This window comes from Phoca vitulina, unplaced genomic scaffold (assembly GCF_004348235.1).
Source record: "Phoca vitulina isolate PV1807 unplaced genomic scaffold, GSC_HSeal_1.0 scaffold94, whole genome shotgun sequence".
NCBI lineage: Eukaryota > Metazoa > Chordata > Mammalia > Carnivora > Phocidae > Phoca > Phoca vitulina.
The window spans coordinates 531,480-557,849 of record NW_022589797.1 but is presented as its reverse complement, the minus strand read 5'-3'; the positions used below and the strand labels follow the sequence as shown (position 1 = coordinate 557,849).

The 26,370-nt window shown below is 50.5% G+C and overlaps 1 protein-coding gene across 1 annotated transcript in view; it reads right to left on the bottom strand.

Annotated features, from left to right (window-relative positions):
- PAX5 (paired box 5) overlaps positions 1–26,370 on the bottom strand; it is a 181,813-nt gene that overhangs the window by 24,831 nt on the left and 130,612 nt on the right. The window contains exon 8 of the mRNA XM_032396898.1: positions 11,621–11,722. Within this exon, the coding sequence (XP_032252789.1) occupies positions 11,621–11,722 (102 nt within the window). The remainder of the gene's footprint in view (positions 1–11,620; positions 11,723–26,370) is intronic.

Genomic DNA, 26,370 nt, shown 5'->3' with positions numbered 1-26,370 from the left:
GTGCCTTTGCCGCTGTCCCCCGTTACCCGCTCCACACACCCACCACAAAGTCCTGGGTAATGGCAGCTGATACACGGCTGGTCTCCAGGTTCGATTCCCTTGCAGCTGTTTCCCCAAGTGTCTCCAGCTTCTTCCTGGGGAGTCCTGTTTCCAGAAATCCCCCACTCACAGTGCTCTCAGAAAGTCTGCACATTGACAAAGCCCCAACAGACAGCGAGTTCACGGGGCTGTGGGGATTTGCTCAGTCCCAGACTCCTGGCTACAGCCACGGTACCTCCCCTTACCTAGATCTGCTCAGGCGCGCCCTTCTCTAGAAAGCGACTTCTAGATGTTAACCCAGGGTTTCTAATAGTCAAACACCAAACTGCAAAGTCCTTCTCTTGTCGTCTGGCCTGGACCACCTGCCTGTTGTGTGACCTGATGCGGACCACTTTTCCTAAGCCTCAGTTTTCATCTCTGTGAAATGGGGCTACGAACTGTGCTGCCCTCACACTAAGGTGTGGACCCTCTGAGATGACACACAAAAGAGGCTTGTAAATTGTAAAGATCTGTCCAGATGGTGGTGCGTATTCTTCACATTGTTGTGAATAAGACCTCAAAATGGCCACACTGTCATGCATCCTGTGCTGGTGGGACAATGCCCAAGGCATTTGTGACCTGTGATTGCTCTGTAGACAAAAGGACATGATAACACAGTTGTCATTTTCAAATTTCCCTTCCTCGCTCTTTTATCTCTCTCGCTCTCTTTTCCACTCCTTCCCTCTTTCTTTCTCTTTCTTTCAACCCTGGATCTAAGTCTCCCTGATTTGGGTCCTTTATTTGTGCCGTTGCACATAGACTCCTTATAAAGAAAATTCATTTGTTCAGGGTCACCGCGTGGTTTTTCATTAAAAACAAATTACCCGCATTCAGGGAGGACATCTGGGCTTCACGGGTCCCATTAATGACTATATTTCCAGCCTCCCTGGCCCGTTTGGGCTCCCCTTGCCTGTCACCCCGCGTTCCCGGCCCCGGGAGGACAATGAGAGTGACAGTCAAGTGAAAGGGAAAACATGAGGGATGAGGGCGAGAGGCGAGTCCCCTGAGAGGGGAAGGAGGGAAAAGTGAAAAAAATAAATAACTCAAACAGAGGGTAACAAGGGCTATTGTCTCGGCGTCTTCCAGCAAGGAGCCAGAGCAAATACTGGAAGAAAGAGTGGGGGCATGGAAGTCAAGCTGAAGCTCTGTTTAATTACACAGTTGGGCCCTAAGCCGCTGACTCTGCACTGGACAAGGTAGGGAGGGGCGTGTGCCTGATGCAAATGGACTCCACCCATCTCCATTGAGCGCCTACTGTATTCAGGGACAGAGCAGGTGGAGGATTCCAAGGGGAGCAACCAGGGGATGGGAGCACTCTGTCACCGCTCTGACCGAGGGAGACCAGGGGCCCTGCCCTGGGGTGTGCTCACGGGAGAGAGGAGGCCCCCGAGGCGAGGGGTGGGGGAGGCGCGGGGGCAGGCTTCCTATAAGACAGAGCATTTGATTTGGCGCCTAGAAGGACGGGTCAAGCACGGAGAGGGGAAGATGGGGTACTGGAATCTGAAGTGTGGTTCTCTGGTGTCCCAGCTGGGAAGAGCCTCTTCTGGGCCATAAAAAGGTCTCTGGGTCAGGAAGGCCATCTGCAGCCCTACCAGGGCACCAAGGAGACCAAGAGTGCCTCCACGGCCCAGAGCCCATTCCTTCTCTCCACGGGCACCAGGGGCTAGGTGAACTTGAGCATGAGCACCAGGTGCCAGGCCCAGCTGCTCCCCTGTTGGCTGTGTACCCCTGGCAAGGCATGGTACCTCTCTGAACTCACCCAGCCTGCCCCTGAAGTGGGCACAAACTCTCCAACCTCCCCAGGTGCTTTCAAACTGCAACCTGGGATAATAGAGAGAGCTCTGTGATACCACCATGCAGGCAGGCAGAAGGCCTGCAGGTGGAATCAGCTTATGGGCATAAGCATTTTGGCCTTGTTAAGAAGCCTTTTGGAGAGCAGGTGCCAAGCCCTACTGGCTCTCCCTGCCTCCCGAAGGCTCGAAGCACTGCCAGAAGTTCTCTGGAGAGAAATCCCAGGTGGAGTGACCCACAGGCTTAGAGAGGGTGGTCAAGCCAGCTGAGGACTGACAGCTGATGAGGTCTTGTAGATGGGGGCTGCAGATTCCAGCAAATCAAAGGGAGGAAAACACAGACAACCCCAGTAGATTCAATCTGGTTTTTTGGAAGAACTCCAGTGTGTGTAGAAGCAGATACCTTTTGTATTCACTGCCCCCCACCCCCGATCCTTTCATTGTCTCCCTCCTCACTCCACCTCCCACTGACTAACATATGCTTCATCCCCAGTGACAAGCCAAGCCAGAGACTCCTCTCTTCCTAGATTCCTCCCCTGACCCAGGGTTAGCTACACCCCTAACCTCTTACATTCTTTGATGTGGACAGCATTTCACAATTTTAGAAAAACTCTGCAAAATCAGCTTCAGACATGCCCTCCCTGCTCCAACCCTGCTACAGAGAAATTCTGGAGCCCTCTATTCCTGACATTCCTAATAGAGGCTGCACCCCCCTTCTCTGTGCTCCCAGAGTCCCTGAGTTTACCTATTACCACATTCGTCCCCCTAGATCCTTACCGACTTGCCCATCTGCACTATAGACTAAGCTTTTCATGGACAAGGGGCACAGCTTTCACCTTTCTATGCCTACCCTCATGCTTGGTACATGTAGTTGGAAGGGAGAGAGAGAGGGAGGGAGGAGAAAAGGAAAGAAAAACTGATGGATGGATGGGTGGGTGGCTGGCTGCTAAAACCTGATCAGCTCAAGGTCCCACCATTACTTTTTATGTTCAATATGGTTCAACAGGACATCAGGGTGTCTCCCACGCTGCTTCTTCCCAGACCCCCACGTGCCTAACTATGGGGCACCTCTCCAACCCACCTTATAGTACTTCACGCATAAAGGTACCAAAAATAATGAGACTTCTCATTCTAAAAATACAAAAGGCTTATTTTTATAATTTTGCTTCTGAAATTATTTGGCCACAAGCAATTTATGTAACCTACGGTTGGCTATGATTTCTCAGCAATCAAGATACAGGCCAGGGAATTCTTGCAAAGTGAGAAAATCCAACTTAAAAATTGTTTTCAAATGTAATGAAATTTTTATGAGCACTAAATTTAATAGTTAATGAAGTTAACATAATGTTACAATTTGCAGGCACTAAACTTAACATTTATTAAGGCAAGTTTTCCAGCTTCCTTTCTGAACTTTTGAGGCAAAAACAGTGGTAAATTGTTGTAAATTCCTGAAAAGCTCTTGGGCCCTTAGCCCAGGACCCCTCAGGGACCCTGCATTCCCCATTACTGTCCCGTAGGAAGTCCTGGCTAGGATGTCAACCTCCTTCTTCAGGAGCTCAAGTCTGGTAGGGGCTAAGATACACTCACAGATAACGTCATAGGAACTAAGAGGAACGTTCGCCGGGAGAAGTGGGCAGAGCCAGTGGGTAGATGGCTAGGGGGCTGGTCTGAACCCTGGATGCTGTAGGACACTGGCTCCTGCATGGGGACCCTTTCCTTCCAGGAGGGCTGCCTCCCAGCCTCCCCCTTCCTAGCCCACCCAGCTGAGCCAGGCCCAAAGCACCTTTTCCTCGTTTTCCCTGAAACAGGACTCGACCACTTATCCCGAGGGAACCGCCACCCAGCCCTGTGGCGGCCTTCAGGCGGGAAGTGGTACCGGGCGGCAATGCCACAGAATGGCCTGCCATCCCTGGGGCTTGGAGTCAGCTGCTCTACCACCTACCGTGTGGCCAGGTGCTCAGGAGGACTCCCCTGCGGCCGCTCTGCTAGGGCCTGTGCACACGTGAGCTGCAGCCCCTGTCCACTGGGGCACCTCTCCTAGAATCTGACTCAGACCTCGGGATCAAGGAGGATGAAAGCCCCGGGCCCAGTGAGGCCGCCCATTCTCCTCAGGACACCCACACCTGAGGGCTGTGCACCTGCACTCCTCTCTGAACCAACAAGGGAACCCAACCTCTTGGGGCTGGGACCTCAACCTGCCCCACTTCATTTCACCCAAAGCTCAGATGCCCTCCACATACTTCAATTTCTTCTAAAGCAAATCCTGACTGTATCCCCTAATTTCCTAAAAAGGCATCACAATCCAGTTTTTTGTTTGTTTGTTTTTAAAAAAATACCACTTGCAGAGGCACATCAGGGAGAAACATGAAAAGTCAGGAGCCCAGACATATGGTCTCCCTCACTCATGCCTGGTTCTCATAACTGCCATCAGAAGGCGCAGAGATGGGGAGAGCTAGACAGAGTAGCCCGGGGAGACCTAGACACAGAGCGCAACTGCTGGTCGTACCGCCTCATGCACCCGAGGTTTCCAGGGGTTGATGTTTGGATGCTGGAGAGGCCCCTCTTCATTCAGCCCAGCCTGGCCTTCCTACTTGTCCCTGCCTGCACCCCAAAACCCCTGCTGGATGCCCAGGCTCTCTGGGCCTTGGGTCTTCTCACCCAGCAACGCCCTTCCAATTTCTCAGGCTGCAAACTTGTCTTTCAAGGTCCAGCCCAAGTGACCTCCCCCGGGAAGCCTTCCCTGGTTTCCCCCACCTCACCCCATGGCCCCAGCAAATTCAGCAGCCCCCTCCTTCGCATTTCCTCGGTACATTCCTACATTTATTTTATTTTATTTTATTTTATTTTTTATTTTTTAAAGATTTTATTTATTTATTTGAGAGAGAGAATGAGATAGAGGGAGAGCATGAGAGGGGGGAGGGTCAGAGGGAGAAGCAGACTCCCTGCTGAGCAGGGAGCCCGATGCGGGACTCGATCCTGGGACTCCAGGATCATGACCTGAGCCGAAGGCAGTCGCTTAACCAACTGAGCCACCCAGGCGCCCACATTCCTACATTTAAACTCCTAACACAGCATGCAGGAATCACTTTTTATATCTGTCTCCCCAACCACTCTGTGAGCTGCCTGAGGGCAAGGACTGTGTCTGCAACACCACACCTAGCTTAGAACTGGTACTTTCAGGAAATGTGTGAAGAATGAACAACCAACTAGCCACCTGCTGTTTCCCCCTGGTTGAGCCTGGTATTCCCCCCAAGTCAGTTCCGTTCCTGGTGTGGCAGAGTGACTAGACGCCACTAGAGGGCAGCAAAGAGTCAGGAACGAGCAACAGGTGGCCACAGGGGAGCCCAGGGTGAGCTTTGAAAAGTGTGGAGGGAGCTTCAAAAGTACCCAGGCCACAGGACCACCAGAAGCCCCGGTGAGGGAGAAGAAAGAGCTATGAAACCAAAAGCCATTCATTCTCTGAGCAAACACTCTCTGAGCCTGATGCTTAGGCCTGGGAGGCACTTGACAAGCCATGGTCCAATCTCCCTCCCTCCACCCATGCTTCAGTCCCTCCCACAGGTCCTTTCTAGTTTCTGTGAGCCCCTCCCCTCCCCAGCCTGCCCATTTGCCTATCTTCAGTTCTAATTCTGGGGAAGGGGTCCCTCTGGCTCCCATTCACTGGTCCTAGCCATGCCTTTCAGAATTGTGCAGAGTATATTCTCCCCATGGTCCACATGCTAAATGAAGCCCAGAATGTGGAAATGGCATTCTCAGATCACATAGTGACTCCCTGGCTGAATCTGGCCACAATCTAGGCTTTTGCCTCCCTGCTGGGCCCCCCTGCCCCCATTCCTGCTTGGCAACATTCTTGCTTGTGACTGGATTCTTTTCGAACTATTTCTCCCACTGATCCATGGGCTCCATGGGCCATGAACTCCACTGGAGAGTCCTCAATCTGATGCCAGCCTCGGTCAGGCCAGCCTTAGAGGCATGCAGCTAGGTGTCTTTTCTCACCACCACACCCCGCTCAGGCCCCTATATAAACAACAGTCATCACAGTAATCGTCAACATTTGTGTGGCATTTACTATGTGCTAGGTAAAATTCTAAGAGTACTATATAAACTACATCATTTAATGCTCACTCTTATTCCCGTCACCCCCATTTTATAGATGAGGAGGAAACGAAGGTACAAAGAAGTTATGTAACTTGACCCAAGTCACACAGCTAGTGAGACACAGAATGGGGATTAAAAACCAGGCAATCTGGCTCCAGTGTCCCATGCTTCCCCATGTGGCTGGGAACCGGGACATGGCAGTGAACAAAACAGACCTAGCTTTGTGTACTGCACAACCTGATGGGAAAGCAGATGAGGATGGAGTAAACCACTGAGGAAAGTCCTTCACCTATGCTTAGTATCTGCTTAGGATGCTTTGTGAGAGGAGTGATGGGGGGGTGGTCCTGGTTTAGATGGTGTGGTAGGCAGAATAATGACCCCTGACCAAAGAGGTCTACATCCTAATCCCTGGAACCTGTGAGCATGGTAGGTAATATAGCAAAGGGGAATTGCTAATTAGCTGGAAGCTAAGGAGAATACCCTGGATTATCCAGGTGGGGCCAATAAAATCCCATGAGTCCTTAAAAGTGGAAGAGGGAGGCTAGAAAGAGAGAAGTAGAAAGATGGCGTCACAATAAAGATTCAGCCCAGCATGGCCAGCTTTGAAGATAAAGCACGGGGGCCACCAACCAACGAATGCAGGGAATATCTACACACTGGAAAAGGCAAGGAAACGATTCTCCCCTAGAGCCTCCAGGAGGAACACAGCCCTGCTGACACCTTGACGTTGGCCCACTAACACCCATTCTGGACTTCTGACCTCCAGAACTATAAGATGATGAATTTATGTTTTGAGTCACTAGTTTGTGGTAACTCATTACACTAGCAATAGGAAATTAATATGCATTTGGTTACGGGGAAGACCCCTCTGAGGTGAACCCTACAGGGAGGCGAGGACTAGTCCCGTAAGAGCAGCAGAGAGGGGCTGAGAAGAAGCTGCACCTGCCTCTCATTCCCACCGCCAGAGTCCCATGGGCCCCATGCCTGCCCATCTCTCGCTGTCGTTCCACACCTCGCTGGCCTCAGGTTCCTGTTCTACCCACCCTCGGCTCCTTCTTTATGAAAAGAAAATCCATCAGTTAACTGAGCAATGTAACTGAAAAGCACCCCAAAACGATATACACCAACCCATGGCAAGTAGAGCGCCCAGGACAGGAGGAACTTGCTGTGCCCCTTCTAGGGCTTCCAACAAGCTTCTTGTCTGCTGCAGCCCAAGGAAGGAAAACACGACACAGTTGGGATTTCTTGGCACTCGGCCTAAAGCTCCCAGAGGGAAAGCACGTGGAGGGCATGTGGGAGCGTCCCTGACTGGGTCGTCTCAAAGACAGTCTCCTTGCTGCTTAGACTTACTGAAGCCAAAGGGCAGTGAGCACCCTTCCTTCTCGCCCAGCCTGGAAATTTTAAGAGTTTCAAAAGCCATGCTTATATCTGTTAGGATGTACAAACATCTCCAGGCGGGAATCAACTAGTTGTACCGATCAGGACACCACGGAATCTTTGGTGCAAAACTTTTGGCATTTGCTGGGACTCGAGGAAAACAAGACTCAACTGTTTCCATTCTAAGCTGATTATGTGCCCTCTGCTTTATTCAATGTAAGTGATCGACGAAGGGCTCACAGATTTTGCACAGTGGCAGAAGGCAGAAATGGAATCTACAAATACCAGAGAAGACCAAGAAGCCCCATTTTGCAGACCTGGGAACACCCTGGAGCCGGAAACATCAGACAGCACCCCGATGGCAGAATCAGGATGGAAAATACAGAGTCCAAGCCAACAAGCTAGAATTTAATATGGAAAAATGGGATGCCTTTTTTTTTTTTCCAGGGCCAAAAGTTCAACTACACTTGGGCAGTCCCTCCTCAATGTGTCTACAAGCAAACCTTACACCTGAAAGTCTTCCCTTGAAAGAAGAGGGGGCAGCCAAATTTCCTAAAACCTAGCATGGAAAAACAACTCAGAAGATGTCGGTCTCCCTCCGGATTCACGGCTAGGGGAGGCAGGCGGACTGTTCCATATAGTGAAACAGACAATTACCACGTCACAGCCTCAGACAAAAGAAGGATAAACAATCTCCTAAAGCCTTGCTCAGTTTGTTTCTCCAAACTCTACCAACATGCCCCTGGGGGTCTGTGAAATGGCATCCCCTTCAGCACGGCCACAATTGCATGAACGCCTCCCAGATTCAGAAGCCCATGAGATTATGAGTCAGAAATCTGAACAAAGTGGAAATCCTCAAATAGATTGTGGTATATCCATGCTCTAATCCCTGGAACTTGTGAATGTTCCTTCTATGGACCAAAAAAAAGGGAAGGAGGAGCGTCTGTGGGGAGGTTCCCTTTATAGATGTAATTAAGATTTTTTTTTTTTAAAGACCCTACCCATTCATTCTGACAGAGAGAGAGAGAGACAGCAAGAGAGAGGGAACACAAGTGGGTGGAGTGGGAGAGGGAGAAGCAGGCTTCCCGCGGAGCAGGGAGCCCGACGCAGGGCTCGATCCCAGAACCCTGGGACCATGACCTGAGCCGAAGGCAGACGCTTAAGGACTGAGCCACCCAGGCGCCCCGATGTAATTAAGGATTTTAAAATGGGAAGAGTATCCTGGATTATCCAGCTGGGTCCTAAATGCAGTCCTGTGTATCCTTACAAGGGAGAAGGAGACGTGACCCCCTCCGTGCTGTGAAGGTAGAACAGAGACTTGCAGGGAACACCAGGACCCACAGGAATGGATCTTTCCCTAGAGCCCCCAGAGGAAGCACAGCCCTGGGCCCCAGGACTGCGAGACAGTCACAGGAACTAACGCACGGTTCCATATTAACTTTCCCTGCCTCCCTCCCTTAGCCACAGCACACAGAAGGACCTATTCTGTGCTAGGGACTGTGAGGGCTACAGAAGATAAAGCAGAGGGCCTGGCTTTTATGACCCACCATCCAGCGGCACAGCTAACTGGGCCACACACAGGCTGGGCCATGGGGTGTAACAAAGCCAAGTATCAAGCATCCCCCCCGGGGAGGGCCAAACCGGAAGGCTTCCCGGAGCAGGTGATATTTCCACGTAGCCTGAAGGGTAAAGCTGGATCCCAACAGACAGGGGCAGGAAGTAGCAGAAACCAAGGGCACAGATGGGAGTTACACTGATGGATGCGACTGTGAGGTGTGCGAGGAACCAGTGGGCGGTCACGGGGAGGGACGAGCTGGGCGAGCTGGCCAGAAAGGCAGGTTGAGGCCAGATTAGGTGACGCCTGAATGGCAGGCCCAAGACCCGCCGTGCCGTAAGGTGGGCCCCCTGTGCTGTGTGCCAGTCCTGGGGGAGTTCAGCGAAGACCGTGCCTGTGGGCCAGCACTGCCCCCATGAAGCCATTCCAAAAATAGGTTTGATGATCATGTTGGAAACAGAATCCCAAAGATGTGACACAGTTTGGACACTGAGGAACAGGAACCCCTGAGCATGGGGTCCCAGCCCTGACACTGGGTCTGGAAGGGAATGAGTCGCAGGGGTGTATGAGAAGAGAAAGCAAACGGAGAAGAAAGGGAGAGAGTGGGAGGCAGACCTGGGCTCCCCGCCAAGATGCTTGTGTTCCTCCCTCCACATGGCGTACCGTCCCTCTGTGCCAGGGGACTGACTGATCATGCCCCATGCTAGTACCGGTCCCGCCGCTGGTTTGGTCAGACTGGACCTTTGTTCAGGCCTGTGATTCCTGCGGCTGCTGTTAATGGGCGAGGAACTGCCGTTGGTTCCCACTGGGGTCTCTGCCAGGACCATGGCCATTTGTATCTTGAGCCTAGTAATTAGGCCTGGAGAAATCACGGGGGCCGGGACAGGCTCTGTTTGGATAAACTCAAGAAAGCTCAGCTGCTTCTCAAGACTTGGCCTCTTTGGGGTCTGCGGTGGGGAGACGGCAGGGCCAGCTGGTGGCCTCAGCCTTACCGGACAGTGTGCCCTTGGGAGAGGGCCTGGGGCGGCTGCCTGGGCCCCTGCCATCCGGCAGAAGCTTGTGTTGATGGAATGAGAGCACACAGAGGCAGCGGAGTTCGGAGGAAGGAGCCCTAACTGCTGGGCAAAGCCCCAGACTCAAGCCCTGCCCCCTGCAGGCTGGGCAGCCTTGGGCGATTCCCCAACTGCTCTGAGTCTCAGCTTCCCCTTTTGGAAAATGGGGATTTGATTCCTACCCAGCCCACCTCACAGGGTTGGAACCATAAAGGGCTCCTGGGAAAGCACTTTGCCTTTTATAAAGTGCTACGGAAGCGTGAGGGGCCGTGAGTGGGCAGGACTTGGGCTCCATCTCCTGAGAGTAGGGGCGGGAAGGAGTCTGGGTCCCCCCACCTCTGTTGGCCTTGTGCACAGTATTTCCCGACGCTCTGCCATGAGCCCATCCCCCCCCCCCAGCAGAGAGGCAAAGGCTCTTTGCAGGTGTGAACCTGGCAGGCCTCCCTGGCCCTGGCGAGGCCCAGGGCACGAGTACACACAGAGGCCATTTCCCATATGTCTCATATTTAAAAGTCATAAATCAAGCTAACAAACCGTTAAATGAAATATGCTCTGTCCTCCTACCTTGTTAAATACATCTTTGTTAACAACCGGGAAGGCCAGGAGTGAATTTAGAATTCTGGGGCTCCTTGGCATCTGTGCCAGGACCTGGCTGTGCGGGGAAAGCCCAGCCAGGCTAGGATTCGCCCTGCGTCCCTTCCCGCCCCTGGCTTGGCTCATCATCCTGTGGGGCCTCACACGGAGGTGGGAACACCCCATCTCACATTCGGTTCTGCCCATCCCCCACCAGTCCTCAGCCTGGGGTGCCACGCCCATGACACGGACTGCAGAGGAGGCTGGCAGAGGCATGTGGTTACTTAGGCAGGACCCCTAGGGTGGGCTAGAAAGAGGGGCTCGGGCACCAGGTAAATGACTCAGAACAAGAAACAATACTAACCCTTAAAAGAATAAAAGAAGTGTAACCACATCCAACCCAGTCCTGATTTTCCCCCTGATTTTTTTAAACATCTTTCAAAAAATGATGCTTTGGGTTTCCTGCTATGCTCATGCCCTGAGGACACAGCCAGCCAGCACCAGGATGATGTGCTGTCTTTCCCCACCCCATCCTACAGTGGAAGGAACAGGGCGGTCTCCTTTCTAAATGTCTTTAAAGAAACCGACCCAACGCTGGCGCGAGGGGATAAGGTTTCCTTCCGTGGCCACGGGGTATTCAGCTCCGAATCAAGTCACCAACCCACCCGCCAACATCCTCTCCTGAGCACATGGTCCTCAACCCCAAGGAGTAAGGCTGCTGAGAGCCCCTGGGGGTCGGGGAGGGAAGCCTCCTGGTATTCACCTCGCACAAACTGCGTGGGGGAGGATGGAGGAGGACCCCGACTGAGCACTGGCTGGGCAACCTTTGGCCAGGTCCCGCACCCCTCTGTGTTCAGACTATCTGTGTGGCCACCAAGGGGCTGTTTGAGTGACAGTCCCCACCCCCCTTCCCGAGTTCACTGCCGGCCCCACTGAAGGCCCAGCTGCAGAGAGAGAGGCTGAGAGTGCAGACCTCTGCCTGATTTATTCAGGTCCGCTTCTCAGAAGCGTAGAGGTCACCCGGGCTGTTTGGGGGGAAGCCCCCCCCGAAACCCCGTCCGCTGCCTGCTGTGGAGACGCCAACAGCGCAAACTCACCAGGCACCATCCCTGTCAGCGTCGGCGCTGAGTAGCTGCCCTGTCCGGCGGGGGGGACGTGCGGAGGGTACCCGGGGAGGGTCGTGCTCGCCAAGTCACGGCCTGAGGAATCAAAGCAACAAATCACGGGGTGAGTGTCTCCATGGCCAGCCGCTCATGTCCACAGCTCCCGGGACATCTGCACATTTGTCACGTCTGGGCGCTGAGCGCCAGTGTGCCCCCACCCCCCTCCCGTCACTCACGCATGCAGACACGTGCGCACGCGCGCACACACACACGCACAGACACACACCCCTCCGGCCACCCTGGCTCCACTCAGCAGGGACCCAGGACAGCTCTGCTGCGTCCCTGGGAAAACGGAGCTCCGGCCAGCTCACCTCGCCAGAGCTGAAGGGGGACTTGGACTTCTCCCCGTCCACACCTTTGCTTCTGCCGTGTCTCTGCGCGACGCACCCTCTCCTCCAGCTGCAGGCAGCCCAACACCACGCGCCCGCGAAGGCCTGCTCCAACGCCTCCCTCCTCCTCCTCCTCAGACCCTCAGCTGTGTGTCTGGTCCTTACTCAGTCCTTCCTCCTTTGCCCCAGAGCTCGCCATTCACTCGACAAAGGCGCAGGAAGTGTACCTCCTCACACCTGACACTGTTCTGGGCACTGGGACGTGGAGATTAAGGCCTCGGCCATTGGGGGGCAGACATTCTGGTGGGTATGTGTTCACCTCTTTGCAGGCTGCCGGCTCCTGGAGGGCAGGGGGGACACCTCATTCATCCACCACAGGGCTTGGCACCTGGTAGGTCCCGAGTAAAGGCAGAACGAATGGGGTGTCCAAGCGTGCTGGGTTTCATGCTGTGTGGAAGAAACCCCAGGTAGCAGAATTCTGTAAGGGAGACGGCACTGAGCTTTGGCCGCCTCTTAGGGATAAAGCAGAGCTCCGGCCCTTTCAAGCACCACCAGTTACGTGTATGTAACAGGGTGTTCGGGGCTCAGGAACCCAGATCTTGGGCGATCCGACTGTTCAGTGATTAGGTGGTGGGCCCTGAGGACAAGACCCCGCCCTATGGGTGGGATTGCCAATTGCTCCTGGGAGGAGGAGATACACCTGCTTCAGCCATCCTGGGAGGCAGGAGGGAGATGAGGTGGCCTTAGGGCAAGGGAGGGAAAGTGGAACCTTGACCTCCTCTGACTATGGACACTGGAGACTGGGTGGGGGCAGCTCCTGACCATGAAGAGCCAGGCCAGGTCCCAGGGACGACTCCTGGAGCCCAGCGACTTGGTGCGGGCCCCACCACAGGTAGGTGACTCTGAGCTCAGCCCATTAGCAGGTGGCCCAAGAAGAGAGACCACCTCTGATCAACACTCCCCAAAGAATCCAAGCCAGCACACGGTATGGGCCGCGAACGTTCCCCAGATAAACCAACAGCCTTTCTAGTGCCAGTCCTTCAAAGACTGTCCAGCCAACAGCCAAAGGCTGCCTCGTTTCACAGGGTTCTGCTTACCTTCCAGAACCTTATGGAACAGAAGGCATGTGGCCTCCCCTGACCTCGCTCACCACCTCCCTGGCTTTAGACTGGGCATCCCAGCTTGCAACAACCATTGCTCATGTGTCTTCATATGGGGCATTGGAAGGGGAGCAAATGAACTACCTCTGAGCCCCCACAAGAGCTGACATTAAACAAAAAACCGGAATCGATGGAACTGACCAATTCTAATAAAGGTCATTTAAGGAGGTTTTCTCCCCAGCCCTCGTATGCCTTCCCCTCTCATCCTCCTCTGACCCCGCGCTTATAGCCCCCTAGGGCAGCTCCTGTCTCCAGGGTCACGTCTTTGTACCCAACGTCAGAATGGCAGAGGCCTGCAGATATTTGTTAAGTGAATGAAAGAAGTGGCTCCAACAGGGCCCCTGATCTCTCGGGAGCTCATAAAATTCCCTCCACTTGTGGTCAAGAATCCGTGAAGGGAGGGCCCTTGAAGCTCTTCTGGACCAGCCCTGTCGCCATTCTGCAGATGGCAAAGCTGAGACCCATGGTGGGTGGGGAGCAACGAGCTCAGATTTCCTAACATCAGCCCAGGACCCTCCTCTGCCTCAAGCAGCATCCTGGCTGGGGTGGGAAGAGCACTCACACCCAACACGGAGCCCTCTGCACATGGTCACAGGGATTTGGTGACCCGAGGGCTGCTGAGAAGGTATCTGAGGAAGCAGAGTGAGCCTACGTGTCAGGCTAGCTGGTACAAGATCAAAATGCCAGGGGCCAGACTGTGAGACATGCAGAGAAAGCAGCCGTGGCGGGAGCTGTTCTGATGGGCTGTGAAGCTCCAGCCCCAGCACCATCCCCAGGCTCACGCCCTTGGTGAAGACCACAAACCACAAATGCAGTGACAGAGGTCATGTGTTTAGCCATTCCGCTCCACTGCCACGCACATACACCTGGCGGGGCGTCTGACGGTGAGTCCAGAGGCTCTAAGTCACCCAGGCTGAGCCTTGCCTTCAGGCCACACCATGACCATTGCTTATCGGCTCTGTCGTGCAGAAGAAAATTCAACTACGCAGTTTTTGTGGATATATTAGTGTAGGGGTAGGAGCCAGGACCACATCAGAGAGAGGCCAAATCTGCCTCCTGAAAGACAGATGGCGTTATCCTGATAGGAGGCTGCCTGGTGCAGGGAGCACATGGGGGCCAAGCCTCACAAGGTCCACGTCTGGTTGCCTGAGATGGGAAAGAGGGTTGTGGGAAGAGAAGGGGCTTGCCCAGGGACACTCAGCCAATTGGAGGCAAGCCTGGGACTGGAATGCAGCTCTCCTGCCTCCTGGGACTGCGTTCTTTCTTCAACAAGAAGCTGTGCCTTTGGTCAGAACCCCAACAGTTTCTGCCAGTGTTACACATGCTTTAAAACCTTGATCCCTTAAGCAGAAAATACAGTGCCTCACCAAAGCACCCAACTCAAGAAGCCAGATTAAAAAAGTAATAAAATGAGGTGGCTGGGTGGCTCAGCCGGTTAAGCATCCGACTCTGGATTTCAGCTCAGGTCATGATCTCAGGGTCTTGAGATCAAGCCCCACATCAGGCTCCACGCTGGCCGTGGAGCCTGCTTAAGATTCTCCCTCTCCTTCTGCCCCTCCCGCCCCTCTAAAAAAAAAAGTAATAAAATGAACCTAAGGAAAGGAGGAGGAAGGAATTGATAAAGAAAAAGCAGAAGATAGAGAATTAGGAAACAGAGAAAAGCACACAGAACAATAAATGCACCCAAGAATTGTTACTGGAAAAGACCAATAAGACAGACAAACCTAGGGCAAGATCCAAAAAAGAAGACACAAATATCAAAATAAGGAATGAGGAGAAGGGGCGCCTGGGTGGCTCAGTCGTTAAGCGTCTGCCTTCGGCTCAGGTCATGATCCCAGGGTCCTGGGATCGAGCCCCACATCGGGCTCCCTGCTCCACGGGAAGCCTGCTTCTCCCTCTCCCACTCCCCCTGCTTGTGTTCCCTCTCTCGCTGTGTTTCTCTCTGTCAAATAAATAAATAAAATCTTTAAAAAAAATAAAAGGAATGAGGAGAAGATACAACCAGAGACATGGAAAAGATATTAAAAAATGCAAAGATGCGGGGCACCTGGGTGGCTCAGTCGGTTAAGCGTCTGCCTTCGGCTCAGGTCATGATCCCGGGGTCCTGGGACTGAGCCCCTCATCGGGTTCCCTGCTCGGCGGGAAGCCTGCTTCTCCCTCTCCCACTCCCCCTGCTTGTGTTCCCTCTCTCACTGTCTCTCTCTCTCTCCATCAAATAAATAAATAAAATCTTAAAAAAAAATTGCAAAGATGCTCTATACTAATACATATGGACATCTTAGCAAAAGGTACAATTTTCTAGGAAAACATGAATTACCAAAATTAAGTCAAGAAGGAGAAAACACAAACAGCCCAATCATTTTGGCAGAAATAGAAAAGGTTCTTTTTTAAAATAATTTTTTAAAATAAGATGTCCATTTAGTTTTCAGGCAAGTTGCATTTCTTTTTGTTTGGGGCAAGTTCTTTTAAATCTTCAAAGGACACATACTTTTGTTATTAAACTGTTCCAGGATATATAAAACTAAAGAAAATCTTCCCAATTCATTTTTTTCTAAGCTAGCATAATCCTGATATGAAAACTTAACAAAGGTGTACAAAAATGAAAATTAAAGGCTAGTGTCACAATTTATTAATATCCATGCAAAAAAAAAAAATCTACGGTCTCACTGATCAAACAATTGTAGAAAGAACAATATACCATGAACAAATAAGGTTGATTCCAAGTATGCAAGGATGATTCAGTATTAAAGCACTGGTTGGGAAATCATAGTAATGTATCAAAAGTTGAAAACCATATGATTATATCAAAGCTGTGGAAAAGGCATTGGCTAAAATTCAATACTAATTCCTTACAATACCTCTTGGTAAATAAGAACTGAAGTACACTTCTTTGATCTGGTATTGATCTTAAATCTTGAGTCAACGTCATACTTAATTGGTGAAATACTTGAAACATTCTGAATTAAAATAAAAAACATGTCAAGGAAACCCGTTATCACTGAAAACTGTTCTAAAAGTTTGAGCCAGTACAAGAAGAAAAGATAGAGACCCAAGAGGGATAAACACTGGCAGTGAGGGAAATTATCATGAGCTGGGTATATCGTGAGCCTGGAAAACCAGCTCATCTACCAGAACCAGTGAAAAGGTTTGTTGAGACAGCTGGAATGGATGTCTAGAATGAATATCGTTCTAGATTGAGTAGCTCCCCACCGCCTCTGCCATCAAGTACAGGTTTTTCAGGTTGGCTTCCAAAGCCCTCCTCAGTCTGTGCCCCTAACCTGTGAGCTTTCCAGCCTCATCAACCCTGACTACCCCCACCCCCGGGGCCATTCCCCAAACCTGCCCTACCCTTTCCCATCCCCACGCCTTTGCTCAAGCTGTTCCCTTTCTAACTGCCCTTCTCCCATTCCTATCAGTTCCACACTGCATCCAGTCTCCAACTTCTGCCCTCAAGAGCCTGCTCCTCTGCGAAGTGTTTTCTAGGCCCCTCGAGTCTTTGTGGCACCGGTGTCTACTGCAGGTCCCTCTGCTCCCCACCCCGTCCCAGTGCATAGGGAGCATCGTGCCAGGGGAACAGACAAGCTGGGGGAGATGTCAGTCATGATAAGACAGCACTTACTTTGTGCCAGACACTCTTTTACATACGTTAACTCATTTTATCAACCTGACGACTCCATGAGGTTCAAACAACCACCATGCCCGAGGAACTGAGGAACGAAGAGGTTAAATAACTTGCCTAAGGTCACACGGCTAGGAGGAAACAGAGCTGGGATTTGAACCCAGGTGCCTGGGCTCCAGCCTGAGCTTCTTTGGTGGCGGTAGAGGGTGGGTGTGTGGGTGGGAGAGAACAAGCTACGAAGGAGGGGAGGATGGAGAACTAGGAAGGTCAATTACTCAGGTTCGCAGCTGGAAGGGGTGAGCAGGTTGGAGCAAGGAAGAGAGAGTGGGGGTCAAAGACGGGCTGCCAGAAGTCAGGAGAGAAAGCGGCTGTCAGTGCCCCTTTGGGAAGAAACTCGCCAATCTCAGTCTGCCAGACCACCTAGACTACGTGCTCCACGAGGGTGGGGCTGCACCGTGCCTGGCAGGTAGCAAGTGCTCAGAACTACCGGTGGGGGAGCAGGACACGAAGAACATCCAGGGCCCATTTACCGGTTTTGCTACTGAACTGTCATGGACCTCTGGCAAGCCACTCCACCCTGAGCCGCAGTCTTTCCCAAATTTAAAAGAGAGCTCTTAGCTCAGTGATCTCCAAGAGTCCCCAAAGCTCATACTGGTCTCTGTGTGCATATACATGAAGGATAGTTTAGCCCTGAATAGATTGTTCCACCCTAAGGTCCAACTGCACCCGCAGCTCTAGAACCTCCACAATCAATCCTCTAATCTGAGCTGCTGCCTAGAGGGCTAATCCATACTCCTTAGGGCACTGGCAAGCAGTTCTCTGAGCTTCTAGCCTCAGTGGGGACTTGGGTCAGCTCCAGCAAGGGTTCAGGACTGGGCCAACATGCCATGGCTTCATGCCATCCCCAGTCCCTCCTCCCAGCCCATGAGGATGGCAGCGTGCACGGTGAGGAGCTGACAAATGGCTACATTTATCTTACAAATACCCCTGCCTCGGAGTTCCCTGTTGCTGGGGGATTCCTTTGCATTATCCATGGCTCCAATTTCATCCAGCAAATGTCCCTACAATCAAAGGCCTGTGGCTACATTTACCTTCCTTGGACTGGGCCACAAAAGCAGAGAGTCTGAGTTATCACTTGTGGTGGGCAACAAAGGGAAAGACGGACTGTGCCTGTGACTTCGGCTCAGGTCATGATCTCTCGGTCCTGGGATCGAGCCCCTAGTCAGGTTGCCTGCTTAGCAAGGAGTCTGTTTCTCCCTCTCCCTCTGCCGCAACAACCCTCCCCCCCCCCCTCATGTCTCTCTCTCTTTCTCAAATAAATAAATAAAATCTAAAAAAAAAAAAGAGTATCCAGTCTGCCCAGGCTTGGATCCTTGCTTTACCACTTACTAGTTGTGTGGCCTTGAGAGAATTTCTTAACCATTCTGATCCTCCATGTCCTCATCTGTAAGCTGAGGATAATAGTAGCCAACCCTTATTTAGAGCAAACAGTGGCTAACAGAGAGCCAGATACACCCAAACTCATTTATTCCCATAATAACCCTATTCGAGAGCTACCTATGATCCCTATTTTACTGAGGGGGAAACCAAGGCACAGAAAGTTTAAGTGTCTTGCCAGTCACACAGCTAGTAAGTAAGGAAGCTAGGTTTGAACCCCAGCCAGGGTGGCTGGCCAGTCTGCACCGCCACCACCCTGTGCCACCCTGCACTGGTAAGAGGAACATGCGTCTTCCACGGGCACCGTGAGGGGTTGGCGCGGCACCGTGTCAGCCCACAGCGAGCACCTGCCGAAGACTGGATTGCGGGCCCCAACCCTTTAACCCCACGGTGGTAACCGTCGTCTTGGAAAAGAAATGGTAATCCAGCACCAAAAATGTCGTTTGGGAAGAAAACATATTAAACTTCCTTAGACCAGGTAACTTTCGTTTTATGAAAAAGTAAAAAGAAACCTCCGCCTCCTAGAGGCGCAGTGGGCTTCTTCGCCCCCTCGGTTTGGGCTCAGCCACGTGCCTCGCTTTGGCCAATGGGATGTTAGCAGACACTCAGCGAGCAGCCCCTTACGGTATGCGGGTGTGGCTGGCCGAGCTCCTCGGCACGTGCGCCATCACCCTGAGAACGGGCTCTGGCTAGCCTGCTACCAAGAGGCAGGACACATGTGGAGCAGAGACGAACCCAGCCCACAAATGGAGCCAACCCAACAAGAAGAAATGATTGTTGTTTTAAGCCCTGAACTTTGGGGTGGTTTGCGAAGCAGCAGTACTGTGGCAATAGCTGATCGATACTAAACTTCATAAATGTTAACAGTTCTTGTTTTCATCATTATTCTCTGCTTGAGAATACTCTGCCTGGGACTTTCTAAGGACACCTGTCCAAATCTAAGTGGAGGATGGACACCATCTGGTGGGAACCCACAGAGTAAATTTAAACCCCACATTGCTTTGATGCCTAAAAGGACTCTCCTGGCACTGAGCTGGGGATGCTGTGACTCTGGAGTGTATGGGCACTTTCCCCTTCTCAGTCCCGCCCCAACACATTTCAGGCACGTCTCCAGTGCTGGGGGTTTTAACAACTGGCCAACACAAGACAGCTAAGATGTTATTGCTCCTTTTAGCTCTAACTCAGGCCTCTAGACTCAATGGGATACCAGAATGAATGCTTCTGAATCATTTTTTTGCCAAGGAAGAAATGGTTTATATCATTTGCAATGGCACTGAATGTTATTGATGGCATATAATGTATTTGCAAATAAGTGATTTAGGATCTTAACATAATTCTTCCTATTAATGGCACATAAGTACATCCTGGACAATTCATGTGTTGCTCCCTCTTTCCAGAGAGAATAATCAAGACTTGGCCTTATTCACTATTAGCAATGTATGGACATTCTGTATGGACAGAACTTTCATCAAGACAAAGACTGCTCCCCAGAAGAGATAGACTTAGTTCAAAAGAACTCATTCTTTTCAACTGTGAAAGGAAGGAACCTAGCCCTGTTATATGAATGAGGAAACTGAGGCTCAGAGATGAGCTTTGACTGCCCTAAGGTCGTAGAGTAAGTAGTAGAACAGGGACTTCAACTCATGACACATGACTTCTAGTTAAATGCTATTCTTGAAGGTTACTCAAAATGTTCCCCTCAAGGAGACAAGCCCTCCCAGATGTTAAAACATTCTACAAAGTCTTCATAATTACAAGTGTGATACCAGTACATGAATAGACAGAAAACCAATGGGACAGAATTGAAAGTCTAAAAATAGACCCAACTATATATGGAAATCTAACACATGACAAAGGTAGGCTCTCCAATCACTTGAGCAAATATGGACTTTTTATTATAATGGTGTTAGGATGACCGGACAGCCATTTTTAAAAAAGATAAAATAGACGGATTCTTCATACTATATACCAGAATAAACTCCAAATGAATCTGAGATCTAAATGTAAAAAATAAACTATGCAAATACCAGAAGAAAACACAGGTGAATTCCTATCTCATTTGCAGAGAGAGGCTTTCTAACCATGACTCAAAACCAAACAGATGCACATACCACCTACAAAAATTAGCTCAAAGTGGGTCAAAGACCTAAGTGTATAGTAAAACTACAAAACTCACAGAAGAAAACAGAGGCATAAATTTTCATGACCTCGGATTAAGCAGTACTTTCTTAGATATGACACAAACAACAATAGAAAAATCAGATTAATTGAACTTTATAAAAATTAAAAACTTCTGTGCTTCAAAGAACATCAAGAAGGTACAAAGATGACCCAGAAAATGGGAAGAAATATTTGCAAGTCATATATCTGATAAATGACTTGTATCTAGAATATATAAAGCACTCTTACAGCTCAATAATAAAAAGAAAAATAACCCAATTTAAAAATGGGCAAAGCATCTGAATAAAAAAGATGTACAAATGGCCAAGAAGTCCATGAAAAGACATCCAACATCATTAGCTATCAAGTAAATGCAGAGCAAAACCACCATGAGACACCACATCACACCCACTAGGATGGCTATAATCAGAAAAGGTTATGACAAGCATTGACCAAAGATGTGGAAAATTGGAACCCTTACACACTGCTGGTGAGAATGTAAAATTGTACAACCATTTGGAAAAGCCAGTTCCTCAGAAAGTTAAATGTAGAGTCACCATGTGACCCAGCAATTCCACTCCTACGTATACACCCAAGAAATATGAAAACTTGTGTCCACACAAAAATGCGTACACAAATGCTCAACACCCTATTATTCATAATAGCCAAAAAGTGGAATCAATAGCTACTATCCCTATGTATCAAGAACTTGTAAGAAGGAAAGGGAAAAGACCAAAAGTCCCATAGAAAAATGGGCAAAGTTCATGAACAGAAAACTCACCAGAATATATAGGGGGGCGGGAGATAAACTGAAGAGATGTGCAAGTTCACACATAATACTAGAAATGCAAATTAAATGCAAAATGGTACAACTCCATATGGAGGCTGTGTATCTAACAAAACTATACGTGCATCTACCCTTTCAACAAGCAATTCTACTTCTAGGGATTTACCTTGAACATACGTATACCTTCAGCAATACACAAAATGCATATACACAGGTTAATTATTGCAACATCATCTGTAACTGCAAAATCCTAGAAACCATATCTAAATGTGCAAACGTAGAGAAACAGGTGAATAAACTGTGGTATGTACACACAGTGGGGTTCTGTGCAGCTGTACAAAAGAATGAGGAGCTGGTGGGCATCACTCTGGCACAAATGAAGCCCAGGAGCTGAACCCTGGCCTCCCCAAGTCCCTGCAGTAGATCACAGAGCCATACACAATTCCAGGCCAGAGCCCTTAGGGAAGTTCAAGTTTAGGTTCTAAATGACCAATGGAAAAAGCCTTGGAGGGAAGGGACAAATGCATTACGGATCCTGGAGGTGCCTGACTTTGGAATGCCAAAATACAAAGAAGCGCAGGGAAGGTGTGAGCTCTCCGGATGCCTCTGGGGAGAGGGTGGGGTGAGGCAAGCTCTGGCTGACCCTGTGGAGGAAGTGACCTCCAGAAGGCAGATCCAGCCCCAGGGAGGAGAGGCTCAAGCCAGCACCGAGGGCGTGTCAGGCTTGAGGGGGCCTGAAGCCACCGTACCTGTTCTACCCCCAGCTGCCTCCAGAGCCAAATCTGGACTCCTGAGACTGGCGGCAGAGGGAGGCGGGGAAGGAAGGAGAGGTGGACTTTGGAGTCACATGGGCCTAGGTTCAGATCTTGGCACCACCACTTATTAGCTGTGTGACCTCTGGCAAGTAACTGAATCATTCGAATCTCGTGCTTCCTTTTACAATTAGGAAAAGAGGGTATCTATTGGGAGTGAAACATGATGCTTGCCATGTCTGCAAACTCTCTGCTACCCTTCTCAGGGGGCAATGGGGTCTGTGGCCCTTTGCCTTGAATCTGGGCCACTCTGGTGACTGGTCAACCAACAGAGCAACAGCTCCCCGAGAGGTTCCTATGAGTCAGGTGCTGGGCACTTCCTGTGCCTCATTTCAGTCAACATTCACAACAGCCCCAGAAGGTGGGTACTGTTCTTATCCCCACTTTGTAGATGAGGAAATGAAGGCTCCAAGCAGTTGATGTGCCCCCCAAGGTCCCACAGCTGTGCCAGCTAACATTATTGTAGCACTTACATCAACCAGGCGCTGGTCGAACACAAGGCAGTGTTCCAAACACTGTTCGCGGTGTTTTATAGATATTGACTCCTTTAATCCTCAAAAACTTGGTAAAAAATTCTATTATTATCCCCATTTTACAGATGTGGAAGTTAAAACACAGAGAGATGAGGTACCTGCCCAAGGTCCCACCGCTAGTAAGAAATGGAGCCATATCCACACCCAGGCATTCTGGCACCAGATTCCCTCTCATTTCCCCAACATACGGGGCACTTGGCCTCTTTCTGCCTCTGGCCTGGAGGTCCCCAGGTAGCAAGAGCTACTCGAGTCCCTCCCTCCCCTATACTGGTCCAGCACATAACAGGTGCTCAGAAAATGTCTGCCAAGATGAAATGAATCAAATGGCACAGGTTTTACCATCTCAAAGAAACTTTGGTCCAGGCTCACCAACATCTTGGAAAGCCTTTCATCATGAACTCCATGAGATAACCAGGCCTGATTTATCCTTTTTTTTTTTTTTTTGGCTTGGATGCAACTTTTTATTTTTTATTCAGCCCATTTCTAGGTAGGCTCTATGTACACTAATGGGGGGAAATGTGAATCCAATTAACTTCAAATTTAGCTCATAATGAACTTACCTCATTTTGCTACCAGCTCGGTTCTCATCGTGTGGCAGTAATTAACCACTGGGGGTTGTCACTCCCAGACACATGACACAGAGATCCTCCCAGCCCCTTGCTTCAAACCCTTACAGAATTCATTACCCTGACAGTGTGAAAACCCTTCACTTTGAATACCACAAGGCACCCACCAAACTCCCCCTCTATCTACCTGACTGTGTGAGAGAAAGAAAGCCACTGAGAAGCATGAATTATTGGGAACAAGACGGGAGGTGGGGGCAGGATGCTGGCTACGGCTCGATGGCCAGAGTGTGTCTGCCCGCCTTGACAGCCCTGGGCCAGAGTTTCTGCCCTGAGGAGAGGGATCTCCACACACAAGACCCAAGCTATGAAGGATATGGTGGAGCTGGCTGTGAAAAGCGAAGTCCCAAACTGGCCAGCCCATCAACTGGGGGCTCTTAATGCCCAGGAAACCTGCACACCCCAAATGGGGGCAATGGTGACTTGCTGTGTGACCTCAGGTAAGTTCTGCCTCCTCTCAGGGCTCTGGCTAATTTTGAAAAGAAGCTGGAACTCTGGTTTCACTTCATTTGGAAATGTCCTGCCTATGTGGATGTTGACATTCATCCAGTTTTTTTTAAAATACACACCAGGGGCCAAAGAAAACCTGTCCAAGGGTCATGGTTAGACCTCACGCTGCCAGTTTTCCCATTACCCAGCCTCTGGCCCTCGGGTCCTGTCTGAAGCACCCTACCGTCACCACCCGCACCAGATTCACCAGCTGCCAGGCTTTTACAGGGCATCAGCCCTACCTGGGCATCCAGGTAACTGCCGAAGAGGAAACCACCCCACAGGGCGGAACAGACCAGAGCATAGAGTAGAAGCACAACAAAAGGTGATTTCTGGGAAACTGGGGCCTGAGTCACCAGGGCTGCCTGAACCCCCTGCCATCTTCCTTGTTTCTCTGGTGACAGCCCCGGCCTTCCTGCCATGCCGGCCTCAAAGTTACCCCTCCTCCCTCATGCCCAGTCAGGCCCCGAGCCCCTCCTGACTCTCCATCCCCTCAGTGCCCCCTCTTCTGTGGCCCTGACCTGCCCAGGTTACACGGTTCTTCCCTTTCCCCTGTTTCCTGGCCACCTCCTCCCAGGCCCTGTGCCTCAGCCCTGCCGCTCCGACAGCCCTGCAAGGCTCCACTTCCAGCAGCCCAGGCCCAGCCATGGAACCACTTAGCCCCCCCCCGTGAAGGACAACTCAGCATCATCTAGGAACTCCGTGAGGGCTCCAAAGCCGAGGCTTCTGATTCTCTCTTGGTTCAATCATTAAACCAAAACTTACAGACACTTCTCTTCTCCAGCATTTTCCCAGAAAACCCTTCTTCTGTCACAGAACCATGAGAAACCTTTTTGTGTATTAAGAAACACCCTTTAAACATTATTTAAAACCTTTTTTAAAAAAAGGTTGTAGAAGTGGGAAGCATAGCCTTTCAATGTCACAGGGCACTTTTTTTTTTTTAAGATTTTATTTATTTTGACAGAGAGATAGCAAGAGAGGGAACACAAGCAGGGGGAGTGGGAGAGGGAGAAGCAGGCTTCCCACTCAGCAGAGAGCCCAACACGGGGCTCGGTCCCAGGACCCCAGGATCACGACCCGAGCTGAAGGCAGATGCCTAACGACTGAGCCACCCAGGTGCCCCCACAGAGCACTTTTTAACAGGTACACCCAAGGATCATATCTGTAAGAGAATATACCCGTTTGATGATTCTTTACTATTTGAATAGAGCTCAGACACAAGGAAGGTACGTGTTAATGTGTAGATTTCTATCAGGTAGAAAAGATAAACCCAAAGGTTTGGGGTTTTTTTTGTCCCGTAGGACATTAACCAATTTTGTATCTAATCTAGCAAGTTTATTCCAGCATTTTTTTTTTAAATGCTGCCCCAACAGATGATATAAACCCCTGATCCTCAAATGCTGTTGGAACCACTTTTACCTTTTTATAGGTTCCCGTGTTAATTTATGAGTGGAATAAAATCTTCACATGTTCCTTCTATATTTGTACATGAGCTATCTTAACTTTTTAAAAATTACACTTTGACACTTGTTATAGGAAAAAGTCCGCCATGCCTGAGCGACATGAGCTGAAGTTTTTCAACCAACGTCAAAGCAGATGAGAGTGGACTACTGCCACCTAAGGGGAGGGGGAGAGAATCAGCCCAGCGCCCAGGACATGGGGTACAGGGAGGGGATTAATCCTGCTCCGCAGAGCCCGCCCTATGTGTACACGCGGCGCGCACACCACCAGGCCCGTTTGCTCCAGCTGGCGTCGGAAATATGGGACAGTTTGAAGAGGGCTGCTCTGAAGTCTCCCTTTGTTCGGACCTGCCATGCGTACAGGGTGCGCTGAGCCGGGTGGTGCAGAGGGGGAGTGTGTCACCTGGAGGGGAAAGGCTGATCGAGCTGCAACAGCCCAACCCGCCTGCAGACAATGGACACGCTAATTGCAGATGAGCCATGTCCAGTCCATAGAGCCGCCCGGCCAGCTCCTAGGAACAGGCTCATTAGCCACTGGTTTAGGTGATGTTACTTACTTAGAGGTAATAACCTAAATTTCTTTTCCCAAAATTACTTAATCCCCCCTTTTCACTAATTCTGACTGGCCTTCCTCTAATCGCCCTGGCTGAAGATCGAATCTGGCTTTGTAGAGCAGGGAAGACAACGCTGAGAAATCACTAACCAGCGTGCTTGCTTACTTTGCAAATCTCAATGCCCCCATGCCTTCATTTGAACCAACCTCATCTACTTCCCTGGAATCCCTGGGAGCTTCCAGACTCCCAACACTGTGTTTCAGGTTTGAGAGAGTGCTTGAATTTTATCTGCCTGGCATTTTAGAGCAGACATGGGGGCTCAGTCAATATTTCCATGTACATTTATGACACGATCTGCCTTGAACTAGCAACTGTTGATCCAACGTAATAAACCTACCAAGGCAGGGTTCTAATGAGCGGCTGCAAAATAGCTCTGCCATGCTCCTGGCTCCCGGCCTCCCTGCCAGGATAGGCACTGCTCCAGGGATACATGGAAGCCAAGAGTTACAGCAGGAGGATGGAGAGGGCACCTGCGGGCTAGCTCATGTCTTCATTCATTCATGTGTTCACTCATTCATGCATGCATTATCTGACACCTACTAACTTCGAAGCACATTCCCGAATGCTCCAGAGGACCCCGGAGAGCATAATAATAGTAATAAGAATATCCACAACAATAACAATTACCATTTATTCTGCTCTTGCCATGCGCCAGGCACCA